We start from the raw sequence: 12,421 nt of genomic DNA on the forward strand, positions 1-12,421 counted from the left end.
GTTCAATTTCTTTGTAATCCTAAAACTGCTCTAAAATAAACTTTATGATAAGGAGTGACAGAAACACTCGAAAGAAATTTTTGCCAGGTTTTAAGAATCATTCTTAGTCTCACCACACGATCAAATAACCTTGCTCCAAATCATGTATTCATCTAATTTGAAAACTTGCTCACAGTAGCACCTTCATGGAATGTTTGTATCAACTTTATTGAGTGTGGCCACTTCCACTCTGTGAATTTGCCTTCTATGATGACTTTTGAATGGAATATTTATCTTAAAATTAGAGTATGTACTTGTTTCTATTGTTCTTTTTATTCTTAAATATATAACCCATTTTGTAAACAGCCTTATACATAATACCCCCTGTCATCTCCTCAGTCCCGCACAGCTGCCTTCTCCCTCAGGGTTTCTGACACTCTCAGGATGTGGGTTTTCACACTGTGTCTCTCGCACAGTAATACACGGCCGTGTCCTCAGATCTCAGGCTGCTCAGCTCCATGTAGGCTGTGCTCGTGGATGTGTCCACAGTAATCGTGACTCTGCCCTGGAACTTCTGTGCATAGTTTGTTACACCAACAAGAGGGACGATCCCTCCCATCCACTCAAGCCCTTGTCCAGGGGCCTGTCGCACCCAACTGATAGCATCGCTGCTGAAGGTGTATCTAGAAGCTCGCCTTGCAGGAGAGCTTCACTGAGGCCCCCGGCTTCTTCACCTCAGCCCCGGACTGCACCAGCTGGACCTGGGACTGGGCACCTGTGGAGAGGACACAGGAGTGAATAAAACCCTCTTTAACTAAACCAGGATCCCTTCCTTAGCTTTGGGACTAGGAAGCCCCTTACCTGTAGCTGCTGCCACCACAAAGAGGAGCCTCCAGGTCCAGTCCATGGTGATGAGCTGTGCTCCCAGGGACTTCTTTAGAGGAGGGATGTGGTTGTTATGTGATGCTCTCAGGGCACCAATATATCTATATTATCTCAGGAGACCTCAGGTTATTTGCATATTCACGAGGCAGGATATTTCACAGCTCAAAGCCTGAACTACGATGAGAAAGAAAACACAGATGCCACATCAGTTGTACAAGAGTGGGAGTCTGAGAGACCAAGCCCTAAATCCTGTTTGAGGAAATGCATCCCCTGCCCCATTTCCAAGCTTTCTGTGGACAGCAGTCTTCCCACTAAAGAACATGCCCCAACCCAGGATGTGCTCCTCACTGTGAACCCACATTTTGTTGGCATAGAGATTACCTGGGTTGTTTCTGGGACCATCGCTGTCTCTGACATTGAGAAGGCACCTTGACTCCATTCTGGTCCCATTAGGAACAGTCAGAGCTCACTGGTAACATGGAAAATGTGGCCACCAGTTATCCCACATGAGCGTCCAGCAGGCCCATGGAGACTTCTGAGATCTGCTGGGTGTTCCCACGACAGACTCCCCAGCACTTTGCTGAGGGTCCTGACCTCCCAGGCCCTTCAATTGGAAGACTCTTGGTGGACAGATTTGCCCTCTCATGTGTGATTGGTTCTGAGATTTCCCTCCCATTGACAGTAGGAATCAGGGGTTGAAATAGAAATAGGAATTTGAGTTTCTTGATGAACTCATAGCTCCTAAAATAATTACCAAATATTTTGTATTTTGAATAAGATTGTGTTTTATAACTCCATTAAATAGAATGATTTGACATGGTTTTAGTTCATGTCCATAGATCATCATCTTTACATGTTGATTTCTGATCCACTTGGTCTGTGCACCTACCACACTCTTCAATCCACCACTTCCAAGTCACAAACACAACGTAGGAAACATTACTTACCTCTGAAGTCCGAATAACTGATTCATAGGAATATATTGTCTCCCCCAGTTATGTACCCGTTGAATTAAAAAACCATCCATATCCTTCATACTCTCACTATTCAGATATTTATTATCCTATAATCCCACTGATAAATATAGTTCTCATTGCTTTTTGAGTGATATAAGTGGTCCATATGAAATAGAATATTTAAATGATTATCAACAACTTGTTGAACACTTAATTTAGAATGACTTGTTGAATAAGGAAGACTCAGGCCCTGGAAGAATATTTATTTTTATTTATCCCCAACAAATAAGTGAGAACATATAGTATCTGGTTTTCTGTTCTGGAATTAGTTTGCTAACAGTAATGACTGCCAGTTCCATCACGTTCCTACAAAGGACATAATTTCATTCTTTTCTTAGCTGCATAGTATTCCATGGTTGTATGTAGCACATGTTCTTCTATCCATTCTGCCAGTGATGGGGATTTAGGTACATTCCATGTCTATGCTATTGTGAATAGTGCTGCAATGAACCTACATGTTTATATTCCTTTAGGTATCTGTCCAGTTGTAGGATTGTTTGGTCAAATGAAACTTCTGTTTTAGATTATTTGAGGCATCACCACACTGCTTTCCACAATGGTTAAACTAATGTATATTCCCACCAGAATGTATAAATTTCCCCTTCTTTCTGCAATCTTAAAAGTCTGTTTTTTTTTTTTTTTAAGATTAACCATTCTAACTGATGTGAGATGGTACCTCATTGTGGTTTTGATATGTATTTCTCTAACAATAGTGATATTCAGCATTTTTCCTATGCTTGTTGACCACATGTAGGTCTTTTCTGAAGTGTCTTTTCATGCCCCTGGGTCATTTTTTATTTCTTGAATGTTCATTGAAGTTCCATGTATATATTAATATTGGACCTTTGTCAGATGTATAGGTCGTAAATATTCTATTTCCCATTCTATAGGTTGCCTGTTTACTCTGTTGATGGGATTTTTGCTATACAGAAGCTCTTTAAGTTACTTGGGTCCCATTTGCCAATTTTCGATTTTGTTGCAACCGCTTCTAGCATTTTCATTATAAAGCCTTTGTCAGTTCTTATGTCCTAAATTGTATTTCCTGTGTTATTATCCAGAGTCTTTATAGTTTTAGGTTTTACGCTTAGATCTTTAATCTACATATAATATTTTTTCAGTTGATGTTGAAAATGCATTTGATGAAACTCAACATCCTTTCATGAAAAAAAAAAAAATGGGTATAGAAAGAACACATCTCGACAAAATAAAAGTTGTATTCGAGAAACTGTCAGGTAGTATCAGATTGAATGAGAAACAACTAAAAGTATTTTCTCTAAGATCTGGAACATGACAAATTTTCCACTTTAACCACTGGTAAACCATAAATCCTTCTGCTGTCACCATAGCCGGCTCTTACCTGCAGGCGCCACCTACTGGCCGGATGTCCAAACTGCATGACCTAATACAAAGTCGCTACCACCAGTGTACAGCAGTTGAAAATGAGATTAGCTTCTCAATACTTCTGTGATTCCAGCCCCGCAAAAGACCACGGGTCTGCTCACATGCCCGGTGTATTACTACTACAAGGGGAATTTGCAAAAGCCACCACACTAAAGCTCTTAATAACAAAATAAATCACACTGGGTAGATGCCCCTCACCTGGCCATTTCCATCAAGGCTAGTGCTTTTCCTTGCCAGGCTCAGTGGCTCATGTATGTCCAGTTTGGTGCCCCTCTCAGGGGCTGAGCAGGGAACTCAGGTCACTGTGCATTTGATAGATCAGTCCATTGTCTGAGGCAACAGAGAGCTTCTCCCTGTGCACAGATATCAAGCATGTACTCATCTGCTTCTCCCGCAGTCGGCTCAAATCTGTAAGGCCACCTACTAACATGAAAGGTGAACTTAACAACCCAACACAAATCTGCAGAAACAAACGCATTCCAAATGAGAAACAGTTCCTGAGGCCTCCACTATCTAGGACCTGCAGGAGGCAGTGAGTCTACTCACAGGTCCAGTACACCGGTACTAAAACCACCATTTCAGAAAGCCACTAAATAATGCCTATCTATAGACAAGGAACTCTTACAGAGTCATTGCCACTGAGTGAACCAAGAACCAAAATGAAAGACCCACACAATGTACATTATATTCACATTCTAAAGGGAATGAAATACTCATCAAAATCAGAATGAATTCAAAAATAATAAGAGACAGGTTAGCCAATGAAAAGGAAACAGATAAGCCATTCTGGAATTATGAATAAACAGAGTTACAAACCCCCAAATGCCATGTTAACTCTCCAGCAAAAGAATCTAAACAACATGACATTTTAGAAATGTCTGATAAATAATTCAAAATGTTGATTTTAAAGAAGCTCAATTAAGCCTTTTTCTAGGTGGCTCAATAAGCACTGGCACTGAGACAAGCACTGTAAGGACAATTGCAGCCCATCCCCTGATGAACTGACCCCCTGGTTCCACCAGCCATAACCCCAGCTTTGGTTGAACACTAGACTCATATCAGGAACTTTCTCCTGATTGGAGACCAATGACCATGGCCTGGTTCTGGCTGTTTACCGAGGTTGCACATTGAGTCCCTTTGTGTCTCTGCTTCTGCTTTTCGCACATAGGTCCTAACTGTAATGAATTAAATGCTAAGTCTCCACTGGTAAATAAATATGGGTCATAAGTTACATGCATGTGTGTCCAGTATGCATGTGTCAGGACCACCTCCATGAACATCCATAGCGTCTCCTATAACCTGTCGATTGTGTCTGTTTAGCCAAACCCTTCAGCATAAAGCTTCTGCCCAACTCCTTCTTGGGAGTGCCCTTCTCTCATCTTTACCAAAAGCTATGCTTTCCAGCATACAGGATGGCTGTAACCCTTGATAAAAAATAAACTCTCACTTTCCTAAATTGTAGATTGTGTTTTGTTTTGTATTTAACATAACTGGAGATTAAATTCAGAAGTGCATCTAATTATAAGGCTACTTTAGTGAAGAATGACAAACCAAGCATTTTCACATATACTGTAAGGGCCTGTGATATTTTGAAGGAAGAAGCTGATCTGAGACCTTCGGAATAAACTGATGACTGTGGATAATGAAAAGGCCCCACACAGGACATTGATTCAGCACCTCTGCCTGTCTCATTCCTTCTTCTCTTTCTTTTTTTTATGTGCTTACATAATAAATTTTTTTTTTCTTTAGACCTGTTTGCTTTTCACACATAGTGGACTCTTATTTCTCTTTTTCACTCATTTTCTTAAGTTGCTAGGGAGAATAAAATGTCAGGTCCTATTTTTTGTGCCTCAGTGCTAATGAATTAAGGTTTATTCTTCCTCCTCCTTATTCTCTGCATGTGGTAAATCTAGTTAAGAAATCACGGAAGCTCCCTTATCTGATGCCAGTGTGAGGTTTAAATCATGCAAGCTCCTTCTCCTGAGTAGGAACACACCCCCTGACCCCTTCACCAAATCATTAGACAGCCCTGAGCCAGCCTCCTTTCCTGCTCTAATGAGGAAATTCCAGTTTGTAATTTCTTGAGAAGCCTGTGCTGCTCTCAGCAGACACCCCCAAAATAGAGTTAATAACACTTTTTATATTCACCTGGGGTGTGAGTGTGGAACCATCAGACTTGACATCCACACTAAACATTGGTGGGGTCTCTCTTCCTTTGCCAGGGATCACCTACAATTGGAACTGTGGGCTTGGAGTCCTGACAGTGACCACCACGTGGCCTTTCTTCTCTTGCACTGGATGCTAACTCCCTCTGCCCCAATGCCCAGCATGCACTTTATCCTGCCTGCTGCTCGCTGGCCCTTGGAGTTCTGTTGAGCTGGGCTGCAATACTGAGTTAAACACAGCATCTTATAGATTTAACTGATTAACTTCAGAAGCACTGATAGCTTATTGATGTTGAGAAACAGGAGTAAATGACTGTAGGTGACTCTGCCTTTGGTGCATGTGAGAAAGGTTTTCTCTTATTATGACAAATCCTCCTTCTTCAGAGACTTCATAGGAAGAGCAGGATAAAGAATCTAGAAAGGTGCCCCAGAGGAATCTGTTTTATGGAGAGGAAGCCACAGTGCTGACAGGAAACCAGACCTTAACCCCCATCTGCACCTGCCCTGAGGCTGGCTCTTGTGCTCAGTGGGTTCTGAGCGCCCCCACGTGGTTCTCCACTCACATCAGGGAGGCTCCTTTCTGAGGTCATACAGGTTTTTTTCTAATTGTTTTCACAAAAATGGAGACAGAGTAAACAATGAGTCCATGCATCTCAGAGAACACAAAACAGCATGATAACACCCCTCGAAACACACACACACACACACACTTAGGTAAATCTTATTAAAACGGCTGAAAATCAAAGACAAATAGAAATACATGCAGGCAAGTGGAGGTGAGTAGAGTGAGCATTCCTTCCAAAAGACAAGATGATGACAGCATTCTTCTGGTTAAAACCTTATAAGCACGAGGAAAATTGATGGTGCAAGAGGAAAAGTGATGGTATCTGTAAAGTGTTGGAAGAAAAGCCAACCCATTATCTTATAGCCCATGGATGTTCTCTAAAAAATGAAAAAAAGTTTTATTTCTCTTTGACAGCATGAGGGGCTCAATGAATCCATGCCCTCATGAGACCAGTGAAAATTATTTTGGAAAATTACAAGGTTTGGAAAGGCTCTGACAGCATACAGCAAGTGAAGAAACATTTATTCAGGAAAATCCAGAAAACTCAGTGAGGTCAGTCATTATATTTTATCTAAGATGCTCCTACTTCCTTCCACATCCCAGCTCAGCATGATGTATTGTAACCTCCACTACAGAAGATGCAGCCAAGAAGACAGGACACCGTCTACCAGCTCCCACCAGAGGAAACTCTTCCCCAGAGGCCAGGACATTGGCCCTCTGACGCTGCCCACAGCACGTGATGCTGAGGCTCAGTTCTGGACAAGAGCTACTGAGAGCCAGAGACTCACTTCTTCCATGGAGTCCCACTCATGGATGGAGGCTCTGTCCTGGGTCCAGTGCCACTGGAAACATTGGGTCCCTGATTTCTAGCTCTGTCCTTTGGCAGAGGTTCCGCTCCAGCATAACCAAAGTGTTGGGAAGGTGGGAAGCCTCTGCCCAACCCTCCACTTAGAGTTCATTTCCTATGCTGAGGAAGAAAAAACCTCAACTTTGTCTCCACCTGTGGAGTCGTGGTTATACGTTCTGTCCCAGGGGAGAGAGAGTGCTAGAATTCAGTCATAAAATATCATCCTTAATTTGGTCCTAAACATCCTAACTTCAGTAACAATAGAATGTGGAAAAGTTCAAAGCCTGCCAGTGCTCTCAAAAACAGTGGAGGGTGTAGTGGAAGGCCCTTGGAACGAGATGGGTGGATGTATGGGAGATGCAGACTAAACTGCAGGGCTGCTGGCTTGCAGGAGAGAACCAAGGAAGGAGAGAGCGGGGGGACAATCTCTTGTGGTTGGAACAAATGCCAGACACAGATCAAAGGAGCCCGTGTTTGTGTGTTTCAGTCTGTGTGAAGCACTTCAAACCTCAGTGCATGATTGAAAATAGTGGGAGTTTTCGATCTGCAAGTGGTGGAGCTCAACATCTGGGCCTGGTCAGGAAAGAGGCAGAGAAAGCCCAGCCCAAACCACTGACACCTGAGGATGACCGTGGTGCTTACAGCTGTGTCCCTTTGATCTTTGAGACTGACATCTCTCACTTAGCATCATGTCTGGAGTTCACCAGTATGGTTTATGTATCGGTCACTTGTTATTTTTTTTATTGCTGACGGTGTTCAATTTACAGATGCTTCCTAGTTTCTCTATGCCGTTTCCCAAAAGAGGTTGTCCATCTTTGCTAAATTTAGAATGACACTGACTTGCCCAGTACTGGCCTTTTTCACAACAGGGGGACACACTGGGGCTTTTCTGTTGTTTGGTGGTAGTAGTTCTTGCCTTTTGACTTCCTTTTCTACATTCCTTTTCTTGTGTCCAAATTGCCCACATGTAAAGCAAGAGCCTGAGAAATGGGGCATAGTTTTTCCAACTCTTAATCCAGCCATAGCCTGAGCTAAAAGAGTAGCCTTATGTAAGTTACTTCCAATGCCATTGCAAGCCTTAATATATTCAGCTAAGTGAGCCTTCCCTCTCAGGGGTCTAATAGCAGTTTGAAACTCCACATTAGCATTATCATATGCAAAAAGCTGTATTACAACATCTTCAGCTGTTTTATCAGTTATGGCTTTATTTACAGCCTCTTGGAGCCGAGCAATAAAAATCAATATATGGTTCTTTAGGTCCTTGTCGGACAGAACTGAAAGGATATTTTTCCCCTGTAACATTTATCCTTTCACATGTCCGTAAGCAACAGAGTGCAGCTGAACAATGGCAACATTCTCCATTACTGCTTGATTTTCTAATCGACCCCAATTAGGGCCGACTCCCATTGACTGTTCAAAGGAAACTGGCACAGGTGGCTGTGTTTGTGTATTTTCCCTTGCCCGAGTTTGAGCTTCATCAGACCACCAGGTTTTAAACTGCAAGTACTGAGATGGAGTGACAACAGATTTTATCAAAGTATCCCAATCATATGGTATTAACCTATTATCAAGAGCCACATTTTTTAACAAACTTTGCACAAAAGGAGAGTAGGCCCATATTGACTAATGGCCTGCGTGAATACCTTTAACAGTTTAAATGGAAAGGTGGTTCAATTAGAGAAACTGGAATTGCCATGCTTCAAGGTGTCTGTCAGCTCTAGCCTTTTGAATGGAATTTTATACAGCACCACCAATTGCTCCAGGTTTTAAGGTTGTAACTACAGGAGCAGTAAGTTTTGTAGCTAATACATTTTCTTGCCCATTAAGGGCAGAGAGAGGAGGTGGCCATTCACTTAATTCAGCAGTTGGAGCTGATGGGCTACTAAAACATACTTTTTTAGTTTCCCTTTATTTTCCTCTGGTTTCTATTCTTCACATTCAGAATCTATGGTTTTTTTACCCTTGTCCTCCTCATTCTCATCTGAATCTGCCTCATCATCTGTTTGAAATGGCTCATAAGCTGTCTTTATTAGTGCCCACATTGACTAAACTGAGACTGGAATTTTGCTCCATCTTTATATGATTTTTAAAACATATCTGCCAGTTCTCTCCCATTCATCCAACTCCATAGTCCCTTGTTCCGGGAACCATGGGCAAAAACTGCTTTCCTCTACTAATCAGTGATAACATATTCTGAGTACTAACTTGCACTTCCCTTCTTCGTAATAAATGCCTTAAGAAATTTAAATAAGCAGAATGTTTGCTTTCACTTTGTTCCATTGTTACCCTGGTTCTGCTGAGCTCTCAGCTTTCCCTCCGAGATGGTTTGAGTAACATTCAGGTGTCCTTTGATGATGCAGTCTCCACTTTTACATGCTCTGCCGTTCCTTCACCAGGATCTTTGTCACCCCACATTGGGTGCCAGAAATGTTGGGGTGGTCAAGCACAACACCAGGTCATTGGGGCGACAAAGTCCAGCAGAGTCAAAGGAATGAGAAAAAGACAATTTGAGAGAGAAAGTGTGACCAGGAGACCATCGCGAGTGTGGAGCCTGTGAAGGCCCTGAGGTCTGGAAGCCCAGACTACTTATTGGTGATCAAACAAAGAAACAGGTGGTGAGAATGTAGGGGTCAAAAGGGCAAGCACACGATCTACAGCTGTGATGGTTTAGCATTTATATGGAACAAATCTGCTACTTGAGATAATGGGAATACAATTGATCTAGGAGCCTGGGAGGGCTAGAAGCAAGGAGCCAGCAAGTCTAGACACATTCCAAAGGCCATGAGGGGTTTTGTGCCCTGAGCCCTGGATATATGTCAGATATGCAAGCCCTGCCTCAGCTTCTTTCCCAACACTTGGCTTTTTCCCAACACATTGATTTCCATATGTTTGAGCGTGAAATACAACACAGTCATAACAAGAATAAGAACATGTTCTTTGCAGCAACGTAGTTGGATCTGGAGGTTACTATCCTAAGAAATTAACAGAGTAACAGAAAATTATATACCACCTGTTCTCACTTACATGTGGGAGCTAATCATATTGACATAAAGAAGAAAACAACACACATTGGGACCTACACAAGTGTGGAGGATGGGAGAAGGGTGAGAACTGAAAAACTACCCATTAGGCACTATACTTATTACCTTAGTGGCAAAACAATCTATATATCAAACCCACATAACTCACAATTTACCTGTGTAACAAACTCTGCACATGTACCCCTGAACCAAAAATAAAAGTTTAAAAACATTTTAGCTAGTTTTTAAAATGATTATTAATAGGACACCTAAATACACCACAGGCATTTCAAATGCTCTCTGGAACTTTTTTTTTTTTTTTTTTTTTTTTTTTTTAAACAGCATTTTGCTCTTGTTGCCCAGGCTAAAGTGCAGTGGTTTGATCTTGGCTCACTGCAAACTCTGCCTCCCAGATTCAAGAATTCTCCTGCCTCAGCCGCCCCAGTAGCTAAGATTACAGGCAGCCACCATCACACCCAGCTAATTTTTATATTTTTACTAGAGATGGGGTTCCCCCTTGTTGGCCAGGCTGGTCTCCACCCTCCTGACCTCAGGTGATGCACTCGCTTCAGCCTCCCAAAGTGGTGAGATTACAGACGTGAGCCACTGCACCTGGCCTAGGACTTTTTTTTTCATTTGTGAGTTTTCTGTTAACTTTTAACATGAAAAAACCCAAACTTAGATTTCTATGACTATATAAGTTAATAATCTGTTTTAAAACTTTATAGTCACATAAACAAAAAAACACCCACACTCAGCAATGAAACATATATGAGCACAGGCAAAAGTGAACACATATCTGAACATCAAAGAAACATATCTTTGTTTCTGTATTATTCTAATTAATTAATTGATTTAAATTTATTTGTATTTATATTTGAGGTTTTAGTCTAAAATAATATTCTATGAATGTCTGTATATTCCATTATTAATTATGAAATATATGTAAATGTATGTTTTAGTAAAACTTACTGTAACTGCCATTATTGGCAAATGTATCATTGAAATATACAATGGTATTCCTTATATATTCTCTTACGGCTTATTTCTCATTTTTGCTAGCAGCACACTTTTTAAATGCATGTAATAATGCATTATACATTATAAAGGAATGTATTAATCATAAGGTAAACATCTCTATTAAAATTTTATTACACAATGTTTTGAAATAACATTGTATTTTGAAAAATATGTTGGCTTTTTCCAATTTAAATAACATTTAAATATTAAATTAAAATAAAATATTAAGTATTAAATTTAAAAGATACCGTTTTGCTATTTCAATAATGTTTTTTATTCTGCAAGTGTTTCACATGAATATTTAACATAAACTCTGTATGTTGCTTATTTGACAATATTCCTGGATGGTAGAGAATATCCACAAATACAGAACTAAAGTCACCCCAGGATTCCCAGGATTCACTCACAATGGCAGCTTGCTAGAGGGTGGTCAGAAAGTGTGCAAACACAATAGGGATTTGGGCTTTATCATCAAGGCTGTAGTGAGCCCCAGGGCTGAGCACACAGAGGTCAGCAGAAGCTGCAGAGCCCACTCTGGGGTATTTAGAGAAGGGGAGGATGGGATGGGGTGATGTCTGCAGGACCCTAGAAAAGGGTGAGGAGAGCAGGGATTCTGCAGGTAGATGAGCATATTCTAAGGACTGTTACCTTCCCATACTTGGTTGACTTCAGTGATCATGAAGGGAAGGGAACTGATTCACCAGACGTGGATGAGACAAGGTAAATGGACTTGCCGATTCCTTGAGCAGAAACTGAGGAATAGAAAAAGTGTGAACAGAAGAAGGGAAGGTAGAGAAACAGACTGAGGGTCAGAACTCCAGGAACCACCAAAGTGGAGGACAGAAGCCCTTAAAGTGATGTTTCATCTCCATAAACAGCAGATGAAAGGAAAATAAACTCAGCACATTCATATACTGAGTTATTGTTAGAAAAGTATTTAAAATAATGTGACTGACACAGTGCAGGAAACAGAAATCTGTTTATGGAAATAGTTTAAAGTAAACATACAATTTTTTCATTTTAAAATTTACTTAGATATTGCTAGTATTATTATAAAAATATAAAGAATTGAATTATGGTTCTAAGTTAAGATTTTGTAGAGGAGAGAAACATGTATTCCAAGAAATAAATGGCAAGAGATCCTGGGAAGACTTTTGTTTCACCAGGTGAGAAATCACAAAGCCTAAAAAAAGAAACACACCATCCCCAAGCACTTGATAGGGAGCCACCACCCAAAAGAACCCTTAAGTCCTGAGTGCCCCCTAGTGTCCTGAGCGCCCCCTGGTGGTTCTGACCGTTCCCTGCTATCTTGAGCTAACCTTGGTGTCCTGAGCACTGCCTTGTAGTACTGAGCGCCCCCTGGTGGTTCTTTAGAGCCTCCTACTGTCCTGAGCGAGCTGTTGTGCTGAGCACCCCTGGTGGTTATGATCGTCCCATGGTGTCCCAAGAGCCCCCTGATGGTTCTGAGAGTCCCCTGGTGTCATGTGCGCCCCCTGGTGTCCTGAGCACCCCCTGCTGGTTCT

The 12,421-nt window shown here is 41.4% G+C and overlaps 1 gene segment (V, D, J or C); it reads right to left on the reverse strand.

Moving 5' to 3' along the window:
- Nucleotides 1–388: 388 nt before the first annotated feature.
- Nucleotides 389–1,349, reverse strand: LOC721017 (immunoglobulin heavy variable 1-69D-like). The segment is given in 2 exon segments: nucleotides 389–754; nucleotides 841–1,349. Coding segments are annotated over 2 exon segments (367 nt in total).
- Between the last annotated feature and the right edge of the window lie 11,072 nt (nucleotides 1,350–12,421).

Source organism: Macaca mulatta, chromosome 7 (genome assembly GCF_049350105.2).
Source record: "Macaca mulatta isolate MMU2019108-1 chromosome 7, T2T-MMU8v2.0, whole genome shotgun sequence".
Lineage (NCBI taxonomy): Eukaryota > Metazoa > Chordata > Mammalia > Primates > Cercopithecidae > Macaca > Macaca mulatta.